At 35.9% G+C, this 27,967-nt stretch overlaps 1 protein-coding gene across 1 annotated transcript; it reads left to right on the top strand.

The window, feature by feature from the left end:
- The first annotated feature begins 10,340 nt into the window (after positions 1 to 10,340).
- On the top strand, positions 10,341 to 27,896 carry CCT3 (chaperonin containing TCP1 subunit 3). Its single transcript, XM_071593519.1, has 12 exons — positions 10,341 to 10,398; positions 10,480 to 10,541; positions 10,723 to 10,899; positions 10,976 to 11,127; positions 12,135 to 12,321; positions 14,085 to 14,234; positions 14,882 to 15,040; positions 15,148 to 15,291; positions 17,337 to 17,534; positions 26,568 to 26,724; positions 27,036 to 27,148; positions 27,592 to 27,896. The coding sequence occupies exons 1-12, from the start codon at positions 10,362 to 10,364 to the stop codon at positions 27,706 to 27,708; spliced, it is 1,653 nt and encodes a 550-aa protein (XP_071449620.1). The 5' UTR covers positions 10,341 to 10,361; the 3' UTR covers positions 27,709 to 27,896.
- Positions 27,897 to 27,967: the final 71 nt, after the last annotated feature.

Genomic DNA, 27,967 nt, shown 5'->3' on the forward strand with positions numbered 1-27,967 from the left:
GACAAACGTAGACTTAAACAGTTCACTCGAATATGCTACAAATGGAGAACTTCTGAATTACTAACTTACTTGAGGGTGAAGTAAAAAAAATATTAACGTGGTTTTTCCTCCCGAACGCAGAATTTCCTCCAAATATCGTATCTATGTCGGGAAATGAACGCATTTATAAAAGAAGACGTGGATAAAATTAAAGTATACATTATTTCAGGCTTAAAAATAACTCATTGGGTGATTGGATAACATTATTGAGATGTATTACTATGCAAATAATTTTCGACCGTTATGCCAATTTTACCATCTCTCTATAACTTTTTTTGATTAATCACTAATTATTTCACCTATCGGAGTAAAAGAGGCCTCATGTCCTGCAGCCCAAGACCAAAGTTTCTTTGGTAAATTGGATGCCACATAACATATTTTGATTGAATAGGTTCAAGTATGTATACACATGTAATGAATATGTATATGTGATTTTTAACCTCGTCTCTCTCATTTCTAACGATACTCCAAGGAACTACAGAAACCCTGTTAATGTATATAGTACTTCCTCGTATATCGCTAAATACGATCTAGTGTGAGGACATCGTTCTAAGCCGAAAGCCAGGTCGTCTAAAATAAATTTTATGTGTAAAAACTAAGGTACATTAAGCATTACACTAGAAAGCACTTCCACTAGGTTTCACCCTGTACAATTAACCCTTCCTGAAGTTGATTTGGTGATTGTAAATGCCAGTAACTTTGTGTTCTCCATCAATAAACCCCAGCTCGTGCCTTAGCGTAAGGGTCGCCAGTTTTTGGTATGGCACGGATACTTTGGTACCCTACACGGTATAGGACACGGGTTAGGAGGTCATGGTGTCATATCTCGTGTTTGGTCACTCCGTGATAGAACTCAACCTGACCACAGTATATGGAGAAATGACAAAGTAGAAGCCTTGCTGAACTTTGTGCAACTTTCGCCTGGTTTTCCCATATCTTATTTCCATCCTTGCGTTTTTATATCTCTATACCCTTCAGTTTATCATCTATATATTCATAGTACCTCGCAAGCAGCCGCAAGGACGTGTATGTTAGGTCACCACTCGTAATTAAGAATAAAACCGTATACAAAACCCACAAATTCATATCAATCTACACCCACGAAATACTATATATACATGCAAAAACCTTAACAACTCCCACACATGCAGATACATATGAGTATACAATCAACGAAGACACACATGCACCTTATATCTTCGCAACGGTTAATACCTGTCCTGACCTGTAAATCAAATGTCTTTCGTATTTCTATAGGTAATTTGGTTTCTTACTATTATGATTCCTGATTGTGTGAGGAAAGAATGAGTGCTTGTATCTATCTATACTGGAATCTATCTCCCTTATCTTAACTCAATGGTCTGATCTACCGAAGTGCTGCGAGTCCATAGTAACTCCTTTAATGTCGATGTTAAACTCGTTTGTTCTTAGCTTTTCTAAAAGTCTTAGTCTGACTGCTCCTCTTCGCATCTCAAGTGGCTCCCAGCCTAGTTCCCCAAAAAGGCCTGTTACCCTCGTCTTTTTATCATTACTGGCGGATCTGGCGGATTTTCTCTGGACTTTATCTAACTCTTTTTGCCAAGTTTTTGTGTGCATAGGCTTATCAGGGTTTCAAAGGCCACACAGAACACCATATGCATCTGTATAGTAAAAATAGTAGTTGTAGTTTTTAGGCGAGGCGATCGAAATCTGAGGTAATTTGTGCTATTAGAGATGGACAGGAAAGAATGAAGGGAAACCCGGTGTCGGCATTAGCCTACTCTTAACGAAAGGCGCCAAGGAGTCCGCAGTTTTAAGTCCCATCCGACGGGCGGCGTACTAACTCAAAGTGACCTCCACTAAGTACCTCAAGTAGGGATCGGGATACCACTGATAAATATCTGTCGTCACCGGGATTCGAACCCGGGCCCTCTGGGTGGGAAGCCGGTACGTTAGTCACCGCACCATCGCGATCCCCGATGGCAAAAATATGAAGCATATTTCCTTGTGATAAAATTATAAAAATATATGTATCCGATTCTTTGTATTATTGCATAACGAGGTCATATCGATTAAATTTATGTCGCGATGAATAATTTCCAAGCCGTTAAAATGAATTGCTATTGATATTAAATATTTCAACAGTTAATGTGAAGAAAATTTCGACCTACCGCATCAAAATAGGCAGTACTGTCCGTTCCTCGTAACGATTAGTCCCTGTAGGTGAAAATGTGATGATATTGGAATGAAAAAAAATATAAAAATTAGTTTGAAACAACGTGAAACCAATTACCCGAACGATGATGTTGTATGTGTTGCAAGATTTTAATTGATAAAAATGACTAATCGTTAATGAAAATAACACTAACAACGCGCGTAGTAAAAATAGGGTTTCGTTAGATATTACTTTGAACTGCATTAATTTCTTATCTTAGGCCCTTTAAAAATATTTTCTGCATCACTCATTTATTTTTCGAGGAATGAGTTTGCAAAAAGTCGCACGGAGACTGAGGGTGATTTCTTGTTGCAGGTGAAGGCATCCGGTGTGGTACACCAACGCCGTATTCACCGGAAACCTCAACCCTGAGCCTGAAAATTCCGCAGAACCCTCCAATTACGACTGACAAGCTCTCCGTTTTTCCCGTGTTCCGTGCATATTCATTTCATCGAATCGATACATAAGTGGGGTGACGAAAGAATTGGAAATGAATTGAAATCGGAAATAATACTTACGTTCAACGGGAAAAAAATACTGGTGTGAAAAATATGTATATTTTTATCCTATATATAGTATGTGTGTGTGCGTATATATATATATATATATATATATATATATATATATATGTATATATATATATATATATATATATATATATATATATAATGGGCTGACACAATATAACACAAATAGAACGGAATAGCAACATTTAAAAGGACACTCACACGGTAAATATATATATATATATATTATTTATATATATTATGTATATATATATATATATATATAATGGGCTGACACAATGTAACACAAATAGAATAGAATAGCAACATTTAAAAGGACACTCACACGGTAAATTGTTCGAGCATTCGGCCCTCTCAGAGGCCTTCTTCAAGTGAGACTGAAAAGATATTAAAGAAATGTAATGGAAGGAGTCTGGCAATAAGTACAAAACTAAAAGGGCCATCGTGATAAATGTTTGGACTCTCGGTTACTTAGTCAGAGTAAATTATTGAACTTCGCCAACTTAACACGAAGGATTGAAAATTATATCATAATAATAATATTCAGCCTAAGTTTTCAATCATACATTTCAATAAAAAATGTATATACCTGTACACACAACACAGTTAAATTATGTTTGCCATAAACTACGATGTAAAGCATAGATAGTCTGATTATCTTATGAAAATTATCTTCGAGATAACGAACGAGGAAGTATACTATATACTATACTTGCCACCCTCAGCGTCCAAAAAATAATTAGTTGTATTTAAATGCATGCTCTTCCACTAACCTTATGTGTTTTGCTGTAATAACCCACTCTTTCCGAATGACCTCATTCGTGTTCTGTTCATCTGTTTTTAAGTTTCCCTTTCAATCCCTCGTCCCTCTCCGCGGGGGGAAATTCCTGCTACCTGCAACGTTGGGTCGCATTCCCTGCCTTTTAAAGACTCTTTGGGGGTAGAGTGTTTCGTGGTGCATTTTCATGTGGTGGTGATATTTCAATTTCTTGCTTGTTGTGTCCTGGCTTCCGTGTTGTAGGATGTCTTTCGTGCTGCATCATGGGGTGCAGTTTTTTAGTTGTTTTGCGGTATATGTGTTTGCATGAGTATTGGATGAAGGGATTTTTGCATGAGTGTGTGCGCTGCTGTGGGTGTTATTTTCCGTGTTGTTTTTTTGCATGTGGTATTTTTCCTTTTTACGGTTGGTGACCTAACACCCCCCGCCACACGCCCTTGCGGCGGCTTGCGGGGTATTATGTAGATGTAGATGTAGAATATTGAAGAGCGGGAGAGAGAGAGGATGTTGGACAAGCGAGGTAATGGAAGGAGAAAAATAGGCATGTTGAATGGGTTGAAGGTATCCAGAAAGCATTTATATACAATTGAAGAAGGGTTCATTGTAGCGTGGGCTTTCACGTTGCCTTGTGTAATTTGAAGCTTATAAATTTAACAATGTTATCTTGAGTGCCCATCCAAAACTTACCTTAAACTTTAGAATGCCATTAAGAATAATAATTGGCTTTATGGTACTTCAACTGCTAAGGTTAAGGATTATGGCAAATTTGAAAAAAAACACATATTAGCGACGTGACGTCCAAGTTAACACAGTTCGTTAGAAATTGCGATCATTGCCTTGTTTGATGAGCCAGTTGCCCTCCGGGCCTGCATTCCGAACCACCACCGCATAATTTAATTTATTCATTGACATATTTCGCTTTTTATTATTAACTCTTTATTAAAATATTATTAACATTAACGACTGATTGAATATGTTTACTCTTTACACTAGGGATAACAACCATAATATATTGGTGGTTACTACACGAGTTTTTACAAAATTAAACGCTCGATGACTCTTTATCGGCAAATCGGGAGATACCTCTTGAAATCCGTGCTTAATCGGGCGATATTTTACTGGCCGATCTTCGCTTATTTGTTCGCTAACTTTCGTCTTTGTGCACGGCAACACACGTACAGTGAGATGTAATTGCATTTCTGATATTGTAATTTTCCATTGCCAATTTCACAGATCACTAATTGCTGCTATGCTCATGACGCATGATACATACTCCTATATGGCATTTTTTTCTTCGATAACTCTTCCTCGGTCACATCATTCCATGACGATGTTTAAACTATGCCCACTTCACTATTAATTAGCATCGGCTCTACCAACATTATCAGTAATTGAATAGGCCAAGCTGGGAATAAATTACATTTAGTTCAATGTTCTATTCGGATATGCTTTAGCATGTGTATGCATTGATATAAAATTTAGTGTAAAGTGGGAAACATTTATTAAAATATGAGTATATGCGGTTCTTTAATATTCTTCCCTTAAGATGTTGGCCTCTATAGCCAATTGTGAGTAGAAAAAGGCTGGATTAGGTATGTGTTAGGAATGAGATATTCCTCTTCCTCTTTTCTTATATTAATTATTAAGATTTCGGAAAAACGAAGTTTGCTCGGCTCTTACGGTTTCCAGAGGCACCGTAATTTCACAGCTAGAGAATGCCAGAAAAATATTATAAAAATTAAATGAAAGAAAATATTTTTCGTCAGACCGTCTCCTTTACATTGTCGCATATTGAATACTTCTATTAAGATATAAAATATTAAGTGAAGACCATTTGGAAAAATATTGGTAAATCTATTTCCAATAAACGGATAGCTTACTTAACCTGTCGTTCCTTTTATTGACGCTCGATTCCTCATATTACAATAGCAGTTCTATTATTGGGTGAATATAATAAACCATTAAAATATTAAAATTGCATTTGAAAACTTCTATTACGGCATAGAAACGGCGATAGTATGAATACATAACACTTTCAAATGAAAACTTTTTCTCGGTTATTTATTCTTTCCAGGATTATGAAGTTAGGTACATTAATAATTACCAAACCACTAGATGCAATTTGTAAACCATGGAAAGGGATATCATGCAATTTTTTTTTCAATTTATATGGGAATACGTATAAAATCAAAAGCCATCTCTTCATTTTCGGTGTGAATACAACTCGAAATAAAATTAAGTCTTCCCTTCACACAAACGAGTTGAATAGAACTATTGTCTGAGTACTCGCATTTGGAATTTCTAAATGTCGGTCCATTCAAGTTATTCGTCATCTTATTTTGTGCCATCTTAAAGGTATTCCAGTAAATAACGGAAGTGCTAACACACAATCAAAATATTTACTGAAGTTTACCCGAGCGCTTTTAAGAATGAACTCTTCAAACGCACGTTCTGTGCTTTTGATCTGACAATAAGTAATACTGTTTTGATCATGTATTTTTAATCACTGCTAGGATATATTTGTTGTAATGTACAAAGAAACTGTGGGAAAAGGTGTTAAATGTATACAGAAGTAAAATGGTTTTTATGTGCCTCGATTACCGAACTCATTCATCTCACTGCCGTCTAAAAAATACTGACCTACGAAGGATTTTAACTCCCTGATTTTTTCACACTGTGCATCCACAGTCCATAATCTTGCCAAATGACTAGAAATTCCACTTTTTCCATACAAATTTAATATCAAGAATGAAAACATTTTACAATCACTCTGAAATACTGCTATCGATCCAGGCGTTTTTGGATCTCTTTGGTACAAACATTTTTTAATCTACGGTCATAATAGTTTCCTATTCTTCAGGGATAATTTTTTTAAAGAGAATTTCTTCTGCGTACATATGTTCTCTAAGATCCCATGTTTTGAAATAATTTATTTGAAAATGTTCGCATATAATTCACTCTCCGGTGAGGAGGGTCCGTTTGGAATACTTTATTCTAATTTCGAGTTAAAAAATAAATGAGGTTCACGCGATGTAGACAGGAGTGATATTGCGTACATATTTCAATCCGATCCTGCCTTCGTGAGACACCGACGCGGCGGCTCTATAGATTTATTTTCGTTCAAGTGCTTGGCAACGATGCTAATAATAAAGGCGGGCTATGGGGCGAATAAATGTCTCGTGGGAAGTGTTTTGGGCCCTTTGTGGAGCGTTTTTCTTAACCTCTGCAGTTATTGAACAGTCGTAGAGTTTTTTTACAATGGCCAAGGGAAGGGTTAATGATAAATAATGGGGTTTTTATCAATGGAATCGCTTTCACCCTTTTCAAAATGCTCGGACGTGAAGAAATGTTAACATTTCACAATCTCGTGAATGGACTTCTTTGGATTTTTATGAAAGTCCATGAAGAGTGAAACAATTGTCAGGTTGCCTCCTTGGTGGATATCAAATTTAGTTCTGTTGTGATAGGAGTTGTGGTACATCTTTGATTTCGTGGTTACGAATATCAAGAAGTGATTGAATTTATTGTATTTATCAGTCAGTTCACAGATCCAATGGAGGACATAATGGTATCCCGAACAACACGAGTGCTGAGGTATATCGGTCCCAGTGCTTAGATTTCTTAGTATGCTCACAAGAAGAGCTCACTAATTAGATCGCATTTCAGCCTTTCTTGACGTATTTGAAATCTATAATTGTGGGTGCAAATGTGGTGGCTCCCACGAGCTTACTATAACCTCATGACAGTCATACTATTAAGTGTAACTATAATCATTCTTTACTCTCTACTTTAAAGTATGTGTGTTAGTTCACAAACCAAGGAAGTAGAGGAGGACTATAATAGCACAGCTAAGAAGATTGTGTTTTTATCAAAAGTGAAATATAATTGCTTTAGACACGCGTAAAATATAATTGCCTTAGACACGCGTAAAATATGCTGATCGTGAAATGAAATCGTTTGAAGCATTTGTGTCAAATTATGAACATTTCAGTTCAAATGAGAGTTTTTTCCCCTCCTGTGGATTCCCAAATAGTGATCACTGATTATCTCATGTGATTTTCCCAAGTCGAAATTTAATTTTAACGACGGAGTAAAACGCTATTTTCATGGGATTGCGAAATATCTCCTTCCTACTTACCCCACGGGTACGATTCCAACCGTTGCAGCGGAATACGACCGATAGAAATGGGAAACATAGGCAATGATTGCTCTCGTGAAATAATTTCAACCACGAAACAAGGAATGCGACAATAGGAGAAAGGCCAAAATTTGACACAAAGGAATCCGGGCGAGCATTGTGGCAATAAGAACCTCGGCAGAGTCTCGCAGGCGAAATAGCGTAAACACAAACGAAGCGGGCATAAACAAGTCGATTGGACTAAATTCTTCTGAAGGTTACGTCCGAGAGAAATCAAATTCATCGAGAAAGTCACAATTGTGCATCAACCCTTGGGCGATACGAGGTAAAATTGAGGTAAATTCATCAAATTCGAGGAGGCACGTTTACATAAAATAAATCTCCGGTGGCTGAGGCGTCGTAAACTGTCGGCATTCCACCATGTTACCGAGGGGCAGGGCGCAAACTCTTTCTTCAACGGAGTATTCTTCCCCGAGAAAACCTTGACCACCTCAGACGTAAGTGCTTGCTTTAAACTTCACTAATATGAGGTACTGTGACTCAAATTCTATCGTGCGAAGAGGTCACCCTAAGCCTTCTTTTTGTATTTCTTTTTTTCATGAAATATAAGGGACGAAAGGGCCTCCCTCACCTGCAGTTGGTCCCTCTCTCCACTTTCCGCTTCATCGCCCTCCTGCCCTCTTCCTACTCTGTTTATGTCGGTCAGGCCCATGGCGAACCCTCCCTCAGCTGCCTGGCGGCCAGGCCGAGGTCGGAATCCGCTTAGCACCGGGCGAGGCAGCTTTGCTTCTTGCGGTCCACGGTTCGACGAACACACCCGCCCTCCTCTTCGCCACCGTCACCTTGCTTGACAGTCCGGGGTCCGAGAATTCGCTCATATCTCATTCCCTTTTAGAAGAGTCGCTCATTGCCTCTCCGCAGCCGGACGACTTCTTTGCTGCCGTCCTACCTCCACTGAGGGTTGCAGTTGTCAGGCGAGCGTCTTAACCTTCACAACGCGGTTTAACCCGCGCGCATGCCCAGTACATTACGTCTTCGAACGCTTAATGGTCACGAAGGTATTGAGAGAATTTCTTCGAGGCGTCCGCTATGTGTGGGTGTAGGCCGTCACGTAAAAGAGAGCCGCGTCAAGCCCGCTGAAGCACAAAAGGACTTCCTTATGGGCGTAGTGAAGTGCGAAGCTTTTGTGGTGTTTCCTATCCAAAAAAGTCTTCAACATCTTTGCAATTGCTCTCCAAGAAACTGGATGGATGGTTTTAATGATGATGTGATCAGTTTAAAATCGGTTCCATTAACCTTTTTATACATGTTAAAAGAACGCTACAATTAAACCTATGATTTCCCCCAGATCATATTTACACATTCTAATTTCCCATCCTCATGACTACATTCGCTGTATTTAATTCATAATTAAAGGTATGCGAGGTATCTTTAAGACGAACCATAGGACCACAGTTTCGTTTCAAGTATCACATGCTATTCACAATTGTACACATTTTTTTCAGAAATCAATGGTATGGTACATTTATTATAAGGTAATCTACCGGAAAAGGTAGGTTTTTGGATGGACATAATTACTAATTAAATAATTTGTGACCCCTAGCAAAACACAACATCCCATTCTACAACAGGTCCCTCTTCATCTCTGAGTAGTTTCTTCCTCCCTTCATCCCGTCCAACATCCCTATCCTGTTCCTTCCCTTTCCTCGTTTGCCTAACATTCTCCCCTCTATCACAGTCTTCAACATCCCACTGCCGGTCAATACACCCTTTATCCACTTTTCCTGCCTCCACAGGATTTCTCCCAACAAACCCATCTCTTCGCCCACCATACCAAGTACTTCCTTTTCTTCTCTGTCCATTTCACCTTCTCCATTCTTCTCCAAACCCACATTTCAAAAGCCTCCAATCTACGTCTATCCTCCTGCTTCAATGACCACGTTTCCGCACCGTACATAGCTACGCTCCATATCAAAGTTTTTACGAGTCTTTTCTTAATATCCTTACTCAACGTCCCTCTCATCAACTCCCTCCTCCTTGTGAAAGCCTCTTTTCCTAGCGCAATTCTTCTCCTTACGTCCCTACTACTTTGACCGTGTTGGTCCAAAACACTTCCGAGATGGTACATAACATTTTAGTAATTTAATGATCGATCTGTAAAAGGTCATAATTTTTCGATAGGGTTATAGGGTTATTAAGATATACCAAAGGTAATACACTAATGCACGCAGTCAGGCAAAGTAAAATATTCCATTGCTCAAAAATTAAATACTTCTATTAACTTTTAAGGAAAATTATTTATTACTTTGAAATACTAAAATTATAAATAATAACTTGAACCAAACAATCTTTGTTTAAATCGCGGTAAAAATAGTATCTAACAATTTGAAGACATGGAAGATAATTTCTTTATTCTGATCTTTCAATTATTTTAGATTAATGTCTTAATAGAGATTCAAAACCCCATAAAAACGATTGGCAGGTAATTAAGAAAGTTATTTATGGTGGTTTTACTTGAAAATAAGGATTACCATTATATGAATCAATAGTTCCTTTCAATCACTTTCAAATTCAAAATAGCGCGCGTCGGTGTAAGCTGAAAACGTGACAGTCGAAATGCGTCATTGGCATATTTTCCCCGTAAGATGTCACTTTCCGCTGAAATTTCGAGAGGAAAACGTGAAGATGTTTGGTCCAGGTGCTGCTCCTATTTTGGTTTTAAGTGAGTATTTGCTTTGAAATTGTGATTATCTCCGTAGGAAATTAAAATTTTTCATTAATAACATCTTAATTTCATCCTTAGGCCAAAATACAAAGAGAGAGTCCGGCAGGAAAGTCCAAATAGAAAACATAAATGCCGGAAAGGTAATAACCAAAATGGCAGCTCCTACTGTCAACCCACGAGGTCGATTATAACTTAAAACTTTGTAAAAGGCCTCACGAATCCTAATTACATTTTTGCATAGTATTCTATTGGTCGATTTGTTTTGTATATTATAAAATTGAGTTAGATAATGAGGTACTAATAGAGTTATGAATTATACAGGCAATCGCAGATGTGATCCGAACGTGCCTTGGCCCACAGGCCATGCTAAAGATGCTTATGGACCCAATGGGTGGTATTGTCATGACTAATGACGGTAATGCCATACTGAGGGAAATAACAGTGCAGCACCCTGCTGGAAAATCTATGATTGAAATAGCCAGGACGCAAGACGAGGAGGTATGACTATGAAAGTAAATCAAGGGTTAGTGTCGGGAATTGGAGGAAAAACTTAATAATATCTTTCGCGTCTTAGGTTGGAGATGGAACTACTTCAGTGATTGTTTTGGCTGGAGAAATGCTGGGAATAGCGGAGCAGTTTCTTGAGCAACAAATACATCCCACCGTTATCATCAGAGCGTATCGACAAGCGCTTGAAGATATGACAGCAAGCCTTCAAGACATTAGGTACGTTAAGTCTAGGTGGCATATTGTTATAAAGTGTTAGATAGAAACGGAGGTTATTTATTCGCTTAACCAAACATTCGGTGATAGGTTATTTTTGCATGCATGGTTGTACTACCAAACCTTTTGCCGTGTAAATATGAGCAATACGTGCCTAAGGGTTAATATATGGATGATTTTGTGATCATTACATAATAAATTGAGATATTTTGCACAATTAGAGAGCTACTTAAACTCCTACGATGCCGTTTTCTAACATATGGGTACTAGGATATGGCCATAGATGTACGCCATAAATTGGCGTACTGGCGGTGGTAATTGTATTGGTAATTTCTGAGATGCGAAATATGAACTCATTGTTTAGTGTTTTTGTTGTTGACATTTTCGTGATGACAGTTCTCGCTTTTTAAATGGTGGATATGTTAATGTCATTCAGTTATTTTATGTGTTGCCGTAATTGTTTCAATTCCCGAACGATTTGACAGAAATTGTAATGGTAATTGCTTGCAATTTCAACATTTTGCAAGCGCAAATTTGTATTGATATTGTTATTTTTATCTACGACAAAGACACTAGTAAATAATGTGGGCAGGAGATGGGGGTTCAGCATTTCCATTCAGAATTATTCATAGTTCATTATAAACACCACCGAAGAAAATAATTGTACATAGAGACTGGTCATTACGTCAATTTATTAAGTGAATTGGGGGAAATGATAATGTTAACATTTTGTTTAAATATGCCATAAAATGACCGCATAATCAGGCAATTGGTTTTTCCACAAATACTGAGTAAAGATGTTACTTCAGTCAATCGTTAATTAACTAGTTTGGAGACATTAATAGCTGTTTATTGTTATTATAAGCTAAGCGGTTTCGCATGCTGAATTAGTGATATTATGGTGGTTTGATGGTGTTTTTAACAAAGTAAGCTGAGAATTTTTTGTCTCTAAACATGTACACCTGATGTTGAAAAGTTTTTGAATATTGTATGTTACAATGTTTTTGCAGCATTCCATTGGACCCAAGTGATAAGGAGAAAATGGTTGAAGTTCTGAATTCTTGTGTTGGCACCAAGTTCATTGGAAAGTGGTCCTCCATTGCATGCAGCATTGCTTTGGATGCTGTAAAGACGGTGATGCTGGAAGAAAATGGACGGCGGGAGATTGACATCAAACGATATGCAAAAGTTGAGAAGGTAAAGTAAAAATTGAGTGCCCTGTCTTATTGGAGAGTCCAGTATCAGACATTCATCAGAAATGTCATTCGAATGAATAGGAGTACTTTAAATAATGATATTTATTAGTTTCAGGATAAATATTTTGTAGGTGTGTAAATAGTACAAATCAATTTAGTGTGTCAGGAAATTGTTAGAATAAAGACAAAAATATAACACATTGGGCACAAATTTTGTATAAAGATGAGTGTATGTACATCAGTAACAACTATGGGGGCTTTTTTGTAATATGAGTTAGTGATGCTACGATCGTGCACAAGATTTTTTGGCATGTTGAGGGGTTGTGAAAAATCATTTGAAAATCCTTATTCCATCTGGTGAATGTTTATGGGCAGTAAATTTTTACTAGATGAATAAATAAGACTTTTTTAAAGTGGTACTTGTTCTATAAACTACCCGTAATGAGTGCAGAGGGAAGCAATATTAACTCTGCCAAATATGGTGATCCTAATGATTATAAGGAATAGGTTACTTAATGATGCTTTTTTCCATTGGTGTGCCTTCTATGTTTTCATTATATTTCTATCATAGTACTATATGAAGTCTTACTTTCACCAAATAGCCTACTAATCCTGCCAAATAATAATAATGTAATATGTGAGCCCCATCCCTGATTATACAAGATCCAAGTTTTTTCAAGTTTTTCCATTATTGAAAGCTGTTTTTTGTGTGTAGATAAAAACGTGTTGCCATATGCCTGAATGGTGAATTATCTGAAATACCATAGAAATATCTTGTCAAACTTATTGCTAAGCTGCTATCATATAGATATAGGTCACTAACTATGAGCTTAGTCTTTCCAAAGGACTCATCTTCCAGATCAGATATTTCAGCTTTTTTAATGTACATCCTTCCCATTCATTCTGTTTGTGGGAGCGGACTGATGGGATTGGTCTGTCATTCCAGTTTTCAGGTGAAATTTTGTTGAGGGTGGACCGGTTTTGGAAATTTGCCCACTTGCAGGTACTTAAAAGTGATAATCGAAAAGAAATTGTTTCCATTTTTTGGCTGTAACGAACCCCACTCGGGAGTTCAAATTCAAATGAGAGTTAAGTACTTTAAAAGCTCACAGCAGGGGGTCAGGATGAACTTGAGCAAATCCAAGAATAAACTAATGATATTCATATGGTAACCCTGCTCTTCTTTTTCATGTACAATGTAAAAATATTCATGCATTGAAAACTATAGGAGCTGGAGTGAACAAACCTTGCCTGCATTTTATGTTAACCAGGATTTTATGCCCTGCTATTGTGTTGTTTCTATTCTGTTGATGTAGTGAAAATAGTTACCAGGATTTGATTTTTTCTCTTCTCTAAGTCAGTCAGCCTGAAATCAGTCCTAAATCATAAGATAATATAATGTGTATATTATACATGACAAAGTGTGCAAAATTTTCAAAAATTAAGTTTTTCCCTAATATGTTAGCAAATTTCAGGGGTCACTTCTATTCAACCAGATATGGTATTTCACTGTATTTTGGAGTGATTGATTGTGATTTATGGGTAAGGCCATGCCCAGGTCAATAAATATCACTTTAGTTGCAGAAGGGTGATTCCATTATAAATAATATATTACAAATATTTCTTTTTGTGACAGAAATGCAGTGGTTTGAGCTGAAATGCACTACAGATGAACCAGATTTGAATGTGTGCCTCCTATCGAGCTTGCAACTTTTTCTTTCTCATCATTGCGTTGCTAAAAGAGGAACTTTGATATACTTACAGATTCCTGGTGGCAGCATGGAAGACTCATGCATTCTTCCTGGAGTTATGATAAACAAGGATGTGACACATCCGAAAATGAAAAGGTACATCAAGAACCCAAGGATTATCCTGTTGGATTGCCCACTTGAATACAAGAAGGGTGAAAGCCAGGTAACTGACTACGTATAAATAAAGTTGATTTTGTAAATTTGGAACACAGTTTTACATACACTAGGATATTGTCATGCCTGATATTAAACTTAAGAGTATTTAATTGAGTATTAGCAGTAATTTTTACTGCTAATGCTCCATTAAATATATGGAAAATAAAGCCTGCATTACATATATGGATAGTTTTGTATTACATCAATTATTTTGCCCCTTTGAAATTAATATGGGGATATTTTCTTCATTACTGTACAATACCAAGGACTATCTGCTCATGGGTAAAAACATTTAATTTGTCTTAACTTCCTTGGAAATTTCCTTTAGTTTTTTTCAAAGATAATAGGGCTTTCTATTGGCTGGCAAAAAGCAGGCTGGAAGTTATGATATCTTTTATCCTATTCTCCACTAGTCAAAATGATTTTTTTACGAGGTTAATGCATATGTTATGCATGAGACTGCCAGCATTTTTGATGATTTATTTAACTGGTCAATACTTCATAAGAGGGCAAAGTAACATTATTATGCAAGGGATTTCAGGAGTATCATAACCTTTGGGATTTTTGCAAGCCATGTTTATTTTTATTATTATGATTCATAGTAAATATGCCTTTGAGCTTCCTAATGTAATTAGCATGTTTCCTTTATTGCAGACTAATGTTGAAATCATGAAAGAGGATGATTTCACCAAAATGCTGCAGATTGAAGAAGAACATGTTCAAAAACTATGTGAGGATGTGATTAGAATGAAACCTGATGTTGTTTTTACAGAGAAAGGAATATCAGATTTAGCCCAGCATTATTTTGTGAAGGTGATGTACCCACAGAATATATCATTTCTACTCATTATTTTTTTCTGTTTAGATCATATTTTGCTACAGTGTGTACTTATTTTAATTTGATATTTTCTGATGAGTAGGCTGGCATCACTGCTCTCCGAAGGTTAAGGAAGTCAGACAACAACAGAATTGCCCGAGCGTGTGGAGCGACAGTGGTGAACCGGACGGAAGAGCTTAAGGAAGAAGATGTAGGGAAGGGTGCTGGCCTCTTTGAAATTAAAAAGGTAATGGAATTCTATTTTTTTTTGACATTAAGTGTTCAGTTAATAAAGCAATAAATCATGAATGTTTATTCCTATTGTGATGTCTCAAGAAAGTATGATTTTGTTTTTCCTTTAAGAGTGTATTTTATATCCCATAAAGTTCCATTTCATTTTAAAGGAGCATAATATTTGTAACTAAGATTGAATTGAGACATAAACTTTGAAAATCAAGCCAAGTTGGGTATTCTACAAGAAGTATAACATATTATGAATAGTTGATCTATAATTTTTTTATGTTAATTCTTTTTTATTGCACCTGATTGCATGAAGAAATTGATTTGATTTTTTTATCATTAATGTTGATTGAAGGTGGGTTTTGATGGATGTACAGTGATCATCACTACACATCCCAACTCTGTCCAGAAGGACAACGTGATACCCCACACAGCATTAAACTTCTTTAATTCGGAATACTTTCTATGTCCCTTCATTCTTTCCAAAGCCTATCCTTTTCCTGCCTCTATTGCCAAACGTACCCTCATACTTTAATTCCTATCTCTTGTTCTTCCCATGCCTCCCATGTTCCTCCCATGTTCTTCCCCTTCTTCTACGTATATGTTGAAAAGAACAAGTGGTATTATTATTTCTTTATACTGGATGGAAATAGACTACTTAAATATTTTGAACCCCAGCTATAAATTTAAGGTTTCAATGCAATAAAAAATAGATATTTAAAAATGAGAAAACTTGGACAAAGTAATTGTTCCTTCAAAATTTACCTAAATCAGCTGACTGCGAAATGATAGGTCGTACTTCATCCATGTAATCTGATCCACTCCAAAGACCCGTGAAAAAATGATACTGCAAGCCTTTGTCTCGATATTTATGTATCTAAGGGTCAGGCCTCAATAGTAGGTACTTGCTATTAAAAATGAACAGATCTGAACAGCCTAGGTAACCTTCTGTGTAAGGACAAGCATGTATAAAAAGTTATGTCCTTGCCTTAAATAAATTGATGAAATAAGTATAATGGCAGTACAGTATCTAACCAATATGTCTAGGATCATAATGAATCATTTTTCTACTGTTTTTGTATCTTGATACCTAAACTATGTAGTTGTTTAGAGAATGTTGTCATGTTTCTGAAGTAAGTTAAACGATTTCAATTGTCAAATGTGTTCATGAAGCAGGTAGGCAAAACATAAGACTAGTGAAGATTTTCCCTTACTACATCCTGATTATTTGCCCACCTTCAAATGAGGTCTTCTCTTTTTTTCCATCCCTTCCAACAGTTTTAGACCCTGAAGAGGGGTATTGCCTATAACAGGGCTTCCTTGCCAGTTCTATTGTTATAATTTATTAATGTCACTTTTATCTTTGTTACTTGTTAAAACCATGTACAACTGCTCGGATAAATAAGCACCTTAGGACATAGAACTTTCCATCCCTTGGAATTTCTTCATGTATTTGCGGCCCTTAGAAGATTTGGCCAATGACTAATTTCATCTTTTGGTTCTCTGTATGATCTTCTCCAAAAGTCCATGTTAACTTTGTGTAATTTTTTTCTCTCTTTTCATCTCAATCATCCCTTCTAGATTTGTTCATTCTTCTTGTACTGCTAACTGGTTAATAAAAGCTGTGTAAAAGTGAAATGTTTAGCTATAGCCATTATTGGTGATGGTTAGAATCAGTTATTTAGTAATTCAGCATTCCATCACCAAATTCGAATAACAGCAAGAAATGTAAATTTAGGAAATTTTGATTGTAGATAGAATGTTGGAAATTGATTTAGAGGAGGTTTGTCAAGCAAGGTGGAGGGCGAGGGAATTAGGTATGTGAGGTGGAATGAAAGGAGGAAAAAGTATTCAGAATGAAAAAAGTTGACTGTTAAGTAGGGTATCACATGGTTTGGTGTAAGGTTATGCTTACAGAGTAAGCCATTGTTTGTGTGTCTTATTCAAAACCTACCTGAAAGAATACCCTTGTGAAATAATAATTGATTCTTAGAATTAGTAGGTGCTTATTAGTTAAATTGTGTATCCCAAGCCTTTGGATTTCTTTTTCAGTTAGGAGATGAGTACTTCTGTTTTGTGACAGAATGCCAAGATCCCAAAGCGTGCACCATTTTACTTCGTGGGGCAAGTAAGGATGTCCTGAATGAAACTGAAAGGAATCTGCAGGATGCCTTGCAAGTTGCTAGGAACATCATGCTTTACCCAAGGCTGGTACCAGGCGGTGGTGCCACTGAGATGGCTGTGGCACAGGTTTGTACATGAGTAGAGGCACAGATCCTGACTGAAAGATGTCTTTTTTTCCCTTAGACAAAAGGGATGAACTTCAGTGTCCAAGAGTTTCATCTAAGCAATCCTCATATTTGATGATAACTTAATCCATCATTTGGGAGATGAAGTTGGTGTGGTAACTGCCATACTGAATTACCCACCCCAAGGGGCCAAGGATATGAAATAAAGGGTAGAAAAGGATGTAAAGAGAAAGCTTAGGAGTTATTTATGTGGTATATGTAAATTTTTTACTTAAGTTTTTAAGTGCCAAGAAATGCAACAGTGTTAGTCAGTGTCTAAACTTAATATAAAAGGTCACTGTTATTTATTTATTACTTGATGAAAATAATTGGGTTTGGTATCCCAGTGGGTAGGGGAATGGGATGCTCCCCAGAGAGCCCTGGTTTGAATCCTAATGGGACCATTTTTAAAACTTATTCTGAACCTTACTTTGGGTGCCATGTGGAGGAGAGTTCACCCAAGGTGGGCAATGTTATCCATTAGATAGGGTATCAAACTGTGGGCCTGTCACCACGTTTTACCTAGGGTAGTTTATGGGCATCTTTGATGGTCTTGCCACTATCTTCCATGTGCATTCTACATTTACTGAAATTACCCACCTGTCCCCATTGACACAAATAACCTCAGCAGTTTGCCTCTCCAAATCATTAATTTGGTCTTCAATCATTTAAAGACTGGATTTAAAACCAAACATCCTTTGGCCCAAGATTCTTATTTTGTCATTGCAAAATTTTGAATCCCTCTGAAAAATAGGATACAATGCTGTCAAGTGTGTCACCACTTGTTTTGTACTACCAGGTATAAGTTCTACTGCATACTAACACCTTTTCAACCTGTGCTATATTCCATTCATATTTTGAATCCGTATTAATAAGGTAATACAAGTCAATAAAGCCTACTACAACTACATCAGTCATTTGGAAATCTCTGTGGTGCGCGATGAATTGGGAAGCTGCATTTTAATTCCATAATTAAATATGCCAATTGGTTCCCATAATGCATTGACTGTAGATAGAAAAGTAGTAATTCATAAAGCTAAGTGTTATGAGGAAAATTTTAGTGCAATAAACTCACCTCTTTTGGTGCTGGAGAATGAATGAAATAGGTGTTTTCAGTGGTGATGGCAGCGAGGGTAGCAGCTCCATATTGAGTTTTTTGGAAATGCTGTATGTTTTGAAGTAATTTAAACTACAGTGACAGTACTTAATATTTTCCTAAACCAGGCAATTTTACAGTACCATGCACTGTCACATTTGTATGTGATTCCTACTTGCCATGACTCTAACTATGTTTTGAGTTCTGCAGTTCTAACCCGCCGGATATTTCTTTTGATTATCCACAATTTACATTTCTAGTATTAAGTATTTCCTTTGCATATGAGGTTTTAATGAAGCAAATATTAAATGATGTTTTCATTCAAGCAAACTGACTCCTGACTTCATGCAAAAGACTCCTTCGGAATTTTAACTTGCTGAAATGGATTTAATTAAATTTTTCAATTTCACAGTAACTCTAAATTTCACTATACTTCTTATTGTTCAAAAATACAAAGGATTCTCTTTTGGATGTACCTTGGTAGCATGATTCATTGTAATCACATCCATTTTTCTGGTCCTAGTGTCAACTCATGTAAGTGATAACAATAAACTTATTTTGGTAACCTCTTTAATGTGATCCAAGAAAGACCAAAAATCAAATTTAGTCTGTGTAAGTGGACAATCCAGAGGAAAAATACCCTGAAAAATTCGTGCACGGAGATGTCCATTTATGAAAGGGTGAAAATACTTCAAGCAATATTTAATATGTTAGTAAACAATTTATATAACTATTTTAGTATGTGGTCAATAGGAAGTGTATGAATGAATATTTTAATTCAGTTTTATGTAATGAAATCATGAAATCAATCTTAATGATTTTCAAGTTTTTTTAACTAAAATATTTGTATTAGTTTTATCGATTTATCGTGATATTTTGGGTTAGATTACGATAGAATACTCCCATATTTGTTGTGCTGTTATTGTGCAAAGGCAATGAAATAGTTGGGAAGTCGTATCTGATATTTTCATATGCAGATCAAGTTGCTCCGATAAATATTTTTGCCAATGTGGCACAAAATGTTTATCAGAATCAAAATATTTATAATTAATTGAAAAAGGTGAGTTTTGCCAAGTGTCATTTCTATCATATTTAATTTAGAGATGTAGTTCAAAAGTTTTTCCACTGATGTGCCACTACAAATGTGAAACTTCATCCATTACTTTAGGCCTAACAGCTTCTATGCAACAATACCTTCTATCATCAAAATCCACTGATATAACTGTGACATTAGCGTGAACAGTATTTATTGGGGCTGTGTTAAATAAAACAAGCTATTGCAAGTTCTGACTTACCATAAACAATTGTAGGCCACCATTCTGCCTACAGTCTAATTTTTTTGAAACAATGAGGCCATATTGACAATGATCTTAATTATTTTTATTGCATGCGATATAATTACCCTGGATATAAAGTTAAGTCAATTCTTTCTCCATCCATAAATGTTGTTATTACCTGTTGTTTAATGGGAATTTGTTTGTGACCTGTAGAAGGTGAACGTTTTTGTTATAACTGTAAGTTAGGCAGAGATTACTGCATATTACAATGATACCTGTGGAATGAACATCCAACTTGGCAAATTTCTGGATACACTATTGGTTAACAAACATTGCACTTGTAATATATAATGAACTTTGGTTTTAAGGAAACTGTTTTTGTTGTGACTAATAAGGGAGTATTTTTAGTTAGAAAATATTCAGTACTTAAACCAGCCCTATCCCCATAAAGCATACCAAAGGTAACCTGTATGTACATACCATATTTGCATGAGTGCACACCAATTATTTGTCACAAATAATTGATATTTCCAGGTTTGAGCTATTACAATGAATTTATGGAAAGTTTAATTAACTTAGGAAAAACTTTGATATATTTTTGGAGATCAGCTTAAATCAGAGGTCTTCTCATAATTGATGGAACATAGCAGTGATTTTGACGTTCTGAAATGGTTGCATTGTAATGGCCAGTTAGCAGATGACTCTGTTAAAAGTTACTGTCGCAGAATTTGCCCCAGTTTTATGGACATGGGTTGAACATGGGTTAATGCTGTGAATAAACTAATGTACCAGAATGCAGATTGGGTATTACTATCAATATATCGTATTTAAGTGGTTTGGTTTAAGCATGAAGTACATGCAATGTGCTATATTCATGTGCACCTCTTATCACATGACAAGGGAACAGAAAAAATTGTGATTATATTTTGCTCATTGGTATCTATTGACCTCCTTCCAAACTCCCGATATATTTGCTGTCTTCAAGATGATTTTACAAAATTAAAATCTGTGTGGAAGTAGACAACCCAGGAGTGTAACTAATTAAAAACGTTTAAAAAGAAAATTTCCCAAATGAAAGGACCCCAAATACTACCAACTATTCAATTGGAAAGAGTTGTAAAAGGCAGGTGTAGTGTTTGGTTATTAATCCCAAATGAATGAATGCCGTTTAATTTTTTTAATGTAACCATAATATTTGTATTTATAGCTATGTTTATTTTCAAAAAAATATTTTGGGCAGTGTATTCCAAATGGTGAGGGTACAAGTTTTTGATATTGTTAGAAGCAAGACATGTTCAATATCAACACTAATGAAAAAAGTCATTAAAAGGTAAAAATCAGCTGTAAAATAGCTAAAGTATCTCCTGGACATTGATAAAACACATCTAATGAATTGAGTAGTCTGTGGTAGTAGAGTAGTATGCCTTCTTTGTGGATCATTTTACATGGTCAAGTGTCGAACTCTGCCTCTGCTGAAACTATTTGTTTTTAAACAATAACAGGAAAACAATGTTTCTGTTAAGTAGTCATCATATCTGCCCTACAGTTTAATTTTCACAGGGTATGGCTCCACTACGTCATGCATTAGTATGGCATGGAAACTTATTGGCACAAGATTATATTCATAGGTTGAAGGCTATTGAGATGTCGCTGTAGATAATGATGAAAGAAGTAAAATGAGTGAAATGTAAACAAATGTAACAAAGGGATCTAGGCCTGGTGAGGAAGGGGAGAGGGTTGTTGGGAGAAATCTAAAGGAGGCAGGGTAGGTGGATGCTGATTATTTTAATTAGTAGTGGAATGCTGAAGACTGTGATGAAGGGGATAACTTTAAGCTGATGAGGTAGGGGAAATAAAAGGATGGGAATGTTAGGTCAAGGTATGTTGAATTGCAGTTAGTTATTTGCAGTGTTAGGTGTTAGGCTTTGTCTAACTAGGCAAGGCTAAGAAATGTAGGCTTGCATATAAGCAGATGACTCTGTCAAAAGTTACTGTTGTGGCATCTCCCACAGTTTCATGGAATTCGGGATGCTGTCTTCATCCATCCTGCATTAAATGGTAGACTACCAATTATAAGGTATTTCGTTATAACGCATATGTAACTCGCAAAAAGAAAGTTCCAAATGATGCTGTATACATGTCAAGGGCTTGCTTTAGCTCAGGTAGTTGATGGGTAAGAATAAAATCTCGTCTATGTATGCCTGGAAAGAAATGTTTAAGGCATTAAAAAGGAAAAAAATCTTTAGTGTTATGGCATAAATGCCTCCAATTTGTTGATTCAAAAATTACCTTCTCTACATGAAGCAGCCTGTCTCTCTGTTTCACAGCGTAATATTCAAATTGGGATTTTTGTTGATTAAGGACCAATGTATTGTGTACATTTGTTATTTTTAAGTGTCCCCTAGAATAATTTTTATCCTTGCTGCCATTTGATGAATCATCAAACAATTCAGCTGTGAAAAAGTTAGAAATGGTATTTCCATCAATGTTAATGATTATTCAACTGCTTTCCAAAATGTAAAATTGTTAACAATAATGTTCTGCTATTTCAATCTAAAGGGAAACTTACCATTTACAGATTAGTGAAGATTTTCGTTAGCTTTGCTGTTTGGTAATTTAGCCTTACACTTTTTCTTAAATTTTGTCACATGAATTTTCTGTAATTATTGATCTAGATTTGAATGATGCAGCTCAGAGGGTCTCTACGTAGTCAATTTCATACTCTATTCCACACTTGCCTCCTTTAAAGAAATCAATCATGTTATATGTTTTAGAAATGTAGAAAAAAATCATGGTGCAATTCACTTGAAATCTAATTCCATTGTTGGCAGAAGTACATTTTCCTATATGTTTATCACTTACATTTGTTGTTGAAATAATTCTTCCAAAAAAGATAATATCTAGGACAATTAAGTATGTTCATGGGTTAGTATTAATGAATGCTTGAGTGAATGAAGACCAGAGGTGGGTCTATCAGCTGGTGAGCTTTACATCTTTCAACTTAAAGTTAATGGGATTTCTTTATGATTGACAGTTAATTCTTCATTCTATTGATTTATTTTCTTGATTGCTCAATAATGTTAATGCTATTTCAAATATTCATTTGTTTCCAATTCAACTTAAAAGTATTCCCAATTCAGTCTGATTGATCAACTGCTAAGAAGGCATGGCACTGGTTTTGAACCTTAATTCAAAAAGGTATTGTGCTGATTAAATTAAAAATTTACTAATTTTTACTAAATATATTATAGTCAACCTTGGAATTCAAAAATTTAATGAACAAAAGAAAGGGTCGACCATTCTGCCATTATCTCCACTTAATGAAATTACAGTAATGACTTTCATGACCACAAAACTAATGTGGTGTCTTGTTGGATTACATCGGTAAAAGCATTTAATTGTAGCAGTACCATTTTGGGCAGAACTTGCAGGGCTGATGGTGAATATTGGAATGCACTCATCTCTTTTGATAATCATGATCAATGCTGGCAAAAGTGTCAGGAGCGTGAAGGTGTTCCTGTCCCTTTTGGCAAGAGATCAGAAGAGTTAGTGTAAAAGTCATAGTAAATATTTAAAAAGTAAATATTTTCTTATGTAGCCCTTCTCTCATTGCTTCCTACATCCAAGTGACCATGGATGGACCATCACCCATGGATAGGTGAAAATGGTTTGGAATTTGAAATTATCTCAACTCATTAACCCCTCACACTCAATCATGATGTGTCTGATAGAGGAACTTAGCATGACTCTCACTGTGGGAGTGATAGGAATAAAAAATAACTATGTGAACTGACAACAAAAAGTTATCCTTATAAGAAGGTGGTACAAAGAAATTGTTGAAGTAGCTATTTAATAAGATTTGCTATTATCTTTTCTATCTAAGGGTGTTGTTCTTTTTTCTTAACAGAATTAACTATTTTAAAAGTCATTTCTTAAGTGGGAGGGATTAAACAATGAACTGACTGTACAGGTGACGTACAGATATGAAAAAGCTTTTGGATTTGATGCTCAATAGGAGAAATACAAGATAGTTTCTTTTTACCATGTGGAATGGTTGGAATACAATAGAATATCTGACATTCATGAATTTGCTGATTGATTTGCAGTCTAAATAATGTTGGTCTTGGCAGTTTGAAATCTTGTTTGATGAGAATAAAGGCAAGTGAAGTTTCTCATTATTTATCACAATTCTCGCACTTCTTTTATAGGTATCTCGTTTCCTTTAATGGCACATTTGTGGTAGGTGTAATTAGGTTGGCTGTAAAAATACTGTATGATTGCTGTGAAAATTATTCAGAGTACCAAAAATGTACTGGGAACCTAACCCACATTTCCTGGAATCCTTGTTTATCTATATTATTGAAAATACCTTGTTAATCATCAGTTCAATTCCTTGTATCTAATTGTTTCATATCCATTTTCACATTGGCAAAGGACTGCTTAAACCCAAGACCCATATTAATAGAATCAAGTGCTGCTACTCCATCATAATTCTAGTCAATTCAAGGATAGGTTTAAGAGTTGCAGGTATAGCTAGCCTTGTATTAAGCCTCGTAGTGGGCCATTAACCTAGCCATATTTACAATAATCCCCGTTAGAACACCAAAGTGAAAGTATTTTGGGCTGGGATGGTTGAACCCCATACTGTTATTATGGTGGTCTTTTCTCCTGTATGCATGTTGCAGGCAAATAAACGTGAGTTGACCCTGCAGGCCAAGAGGTCTGACCACCTAGGGCTGGTATGAAAGCCCCCCCCCAACGTATCTTTTAGCAATATTTAATGATTATCCATGGTAGTCCAACTACTATGTTCATTTTATTGCAAGATTTCTATGTGAGGTATTTAAATGACTCTTTATTCTGGTATGTAAATGCATTCGGTAATCTTTCATAACCATTCGTTGGTATGATTAACATATTTGGATATTTAAGATGATTATAATATGAAGGTGATTATAATCTCATAATTTTTACTTATAGTCTGTGTCAAACAACAAAGTATCTGATTACATGATAACAAATATAGATTTATTTTGCTGTAGTTGTCTATTAAACAAGTCAGTTAATCGGTAAAATACAAATTCTGTCGAAACCCTAAGCAAACTGCTTGAATATTATTTTGTGTATGTGTGTAGAACCACAAAATATAATCACTGAAGTGGCTCTTGTAATAACATTTAAGATTGACTTTGTTAGTGTTTGCTATAGCCACTTTTCACTTTGCATTGTGTTCTCTCAATGGTAGGCTGTCAATCATGTAAATTTGGTTTTCATCTTTTGGGAAAATTGATTGATAATATGGAAAACTAATTGCAGGACAAGGAAAGAGGTAATGGTGCCTTAACCATTGGGTGAACTCTGAATATCATAGTGCTTTATTAATCCAGAATTTCACTAACGAGCTGAAATGGTGGTTTTAAGTGTGGCAAAAGCCTCCGAAGCAAATCCACCTTATTCCTTTGAGTTTGGTTGGTACGTCTGTAGTTGTTTCATAAATGGTATACTGTATAATAGATATCACTGACTTTCAATGTTCCCCATAGCAAGATGTAATTCGGGTGTGGATGACAGTGGCAGTTCACTGGACAATATTCTGGGATAGTATGCCTGATTGTGCAAGGTTTTCCCCAGATGTTGGAAGGCCATGCCTAACCTCCATTCTGCTTACTTGTTTGACGTTCAGTAAGGTTTCTCCCTAATAAAGATAGTCCAGTGCTGCATTGCATTATGCCTACTGCTCTCCACTTGCATTAATTAGCTAAATATTTTGGCATGAGAAAGAATCAAAAATGCCCCAGTCATGTAAAAATAAGGTTTGATTGAATGACTCTTTCATGTGAAAACTCGCCTTTTTTTTAACCCAGGCGAATATCTTTCTCCCCTTTTCAATACCATTACCGTATTTCACATTATGGCAAGTAATAGACAGTATCTACATGTATTTGATTGGAACTAGTGGAATATTCTATTTTTAGTAGTATCTGTAGACTTGGCCATGAAATTAACCTTAAGGTAAGTGGCAAGTGCAAAATCTTGTAGGGTGTCAATAGTGTGGGTCTTCAAAATTAAAGTGTGTGATCTACAATTATTATTAGCAATATTCCATGTAAATGAAACCACTTAAGTCATCATTGAACTTATTGTGAAAGTTTTTTTTTGCTATGCTATCTTCTGCACACAGAAAAATAGGCCAGAAGTTAAAAAATAAACTCAGGTTTATGTAATGATATTATGTGAAGTAAATGGTTGGTTTGTCATGCAAAAGAAACTTATTAGGTGAAAAATAAGCCCCCGAGTATTTTAACACTTTTTTGCAGTAATTTGACTGGTGTGAACAGAGTCATGTTTAGACAGCTATTGCAAGTGAATAAAAACCGGTGTACGAGTTGCAATTAAAGTTTGGAATTAAAAAATTTTAATTTCAGGTGTCAAAATTCTAAGTCTTGTTTGCCCTCAAACACTGACACAAGTTAGTTTTAAGGAAAAGTGGTTATCATTTTGGAATAGCAATGTTTCCACCCCACCCTATTTTGAAATTTGTAGTGTTTGTGGATGAAAGCAGTATTGCGAATCGTATGGAATTCGAAAGGCATTACAGTGACTGTTGATTTGATCTTTACAGATACTTACCGAGAAGGGGAAATCCGTGCAGGGTGTGGCACAGTGGCCATACAGAGCTGTTGCTCAGGCACTTGAGGTCATACCTAGGACCCTGGCACAGAACTGTGGAGCCAATACTATACGTACCCTTACAGCCCTGAGAGCAAAACATGCTACTGGTAAATTTTCCTTTGATTTAAAAATTGAATACATTATAATTTGCTGAATGTTTTCTTTTGTAAGAATTAACTACTTCAGTTGTGTTTAATGTACACACACTACAATATCCAGTTATGAGCCTTAGTTTTCAATGGTCCGTCTTAGTTACTAGTAAATGAGGAGCATGCTAATTGTACATTTGCAGCATCATGTGATAGCTTGTAATTATAAACTGCTATGAAATTTCAGTTCTCACATCTAAATGTTGCGTAATTTATGGCAAGATTTTGAAAGCATGAATGTTAACCTGATTTTGTGTTGTCTATTTCAGGGGAAACATTGTGGGGAATAGATGGTGTAACAGGACAGCTTGCAAGCATGAAAGATCTTGGTATATGGGAACCCCTGTCCGTCAAGATGCAAGTTTATAAAACAGCTGTTGAGGTAAATAGTAGCCAGCAGATATCAGACAAATATATCTGGATATCCTCTAATGCATCATGGTCACGATTCTTTAAGAGAATAGCCCCCTAAGAATTATTTTGGGTGAAAATGGCTTCTATCCAATGCTATGAAACTAATTTATTTCACAGCTCAGTTTCAATGCAACATGTAACGTCAAGTGTTGACAAAATCTCATTACCAGATAATAGTTTTTTATAAGAGCAGGATTGTGAATTACATATCTTAGTGAAATGGATACCAAGGCGTTTTAAGCCAACATTCATGACAAAGTCAGTTGAAACGTTAATGGTAATTGAGACTCATGATGAATACATTTGATATAACAGTTTTGGAAAAAAAATACATTAGGTGGGCAATGATGTTGTCCAAAGTGTGCTGTACATGGTGCCCATGGTTTACCTGTAACATTCTTTTTGTTTCAGACGGCGATACTGCTACTAAGAATTGATGACATTGTGTCCGGTTCAAAGAAAAAGGATAGAGACCAAGAAGGTGGTGGGGCACCACGCCCAACAGAAGAGTATGAGAGAGTAATATGAATCTTGCAATGCAATATAAAAATGCTATATTAATGTGGCAACTCCCTGGTTGGAGCAACTTCTTTGAAAGCAGTGCACATGTCAAAACTGATACCATTAATATTTATAATTCGGCATTTATAATATTCTTATACCGCATTAATTCCCACTTCTCTAATTTTGTGCTAATTTGTTTAAAATAAAATATATTAAACGGTTTATTTGTTGTTTTATTTAAGAATCTTTTAAATATTACCGCATTTGTGGGCAGAACCTGGAG

This window comes from Hetaerina americana, unplaced genomic scaffold (assembly GCF_022747635.1).
Source record: "Hetaerina americana unplaced genomic scaffold, ioHetAmer1.1.p SCAF_6, whole genome shotgun sequence".
In the NCBI taxonomy this organism is placed as follows: Eukaryota; Metazoa; Arthropoda; class Insecta; order Odonata; family Calopterygidae; genus Hetaerina; species Hetaerina americana.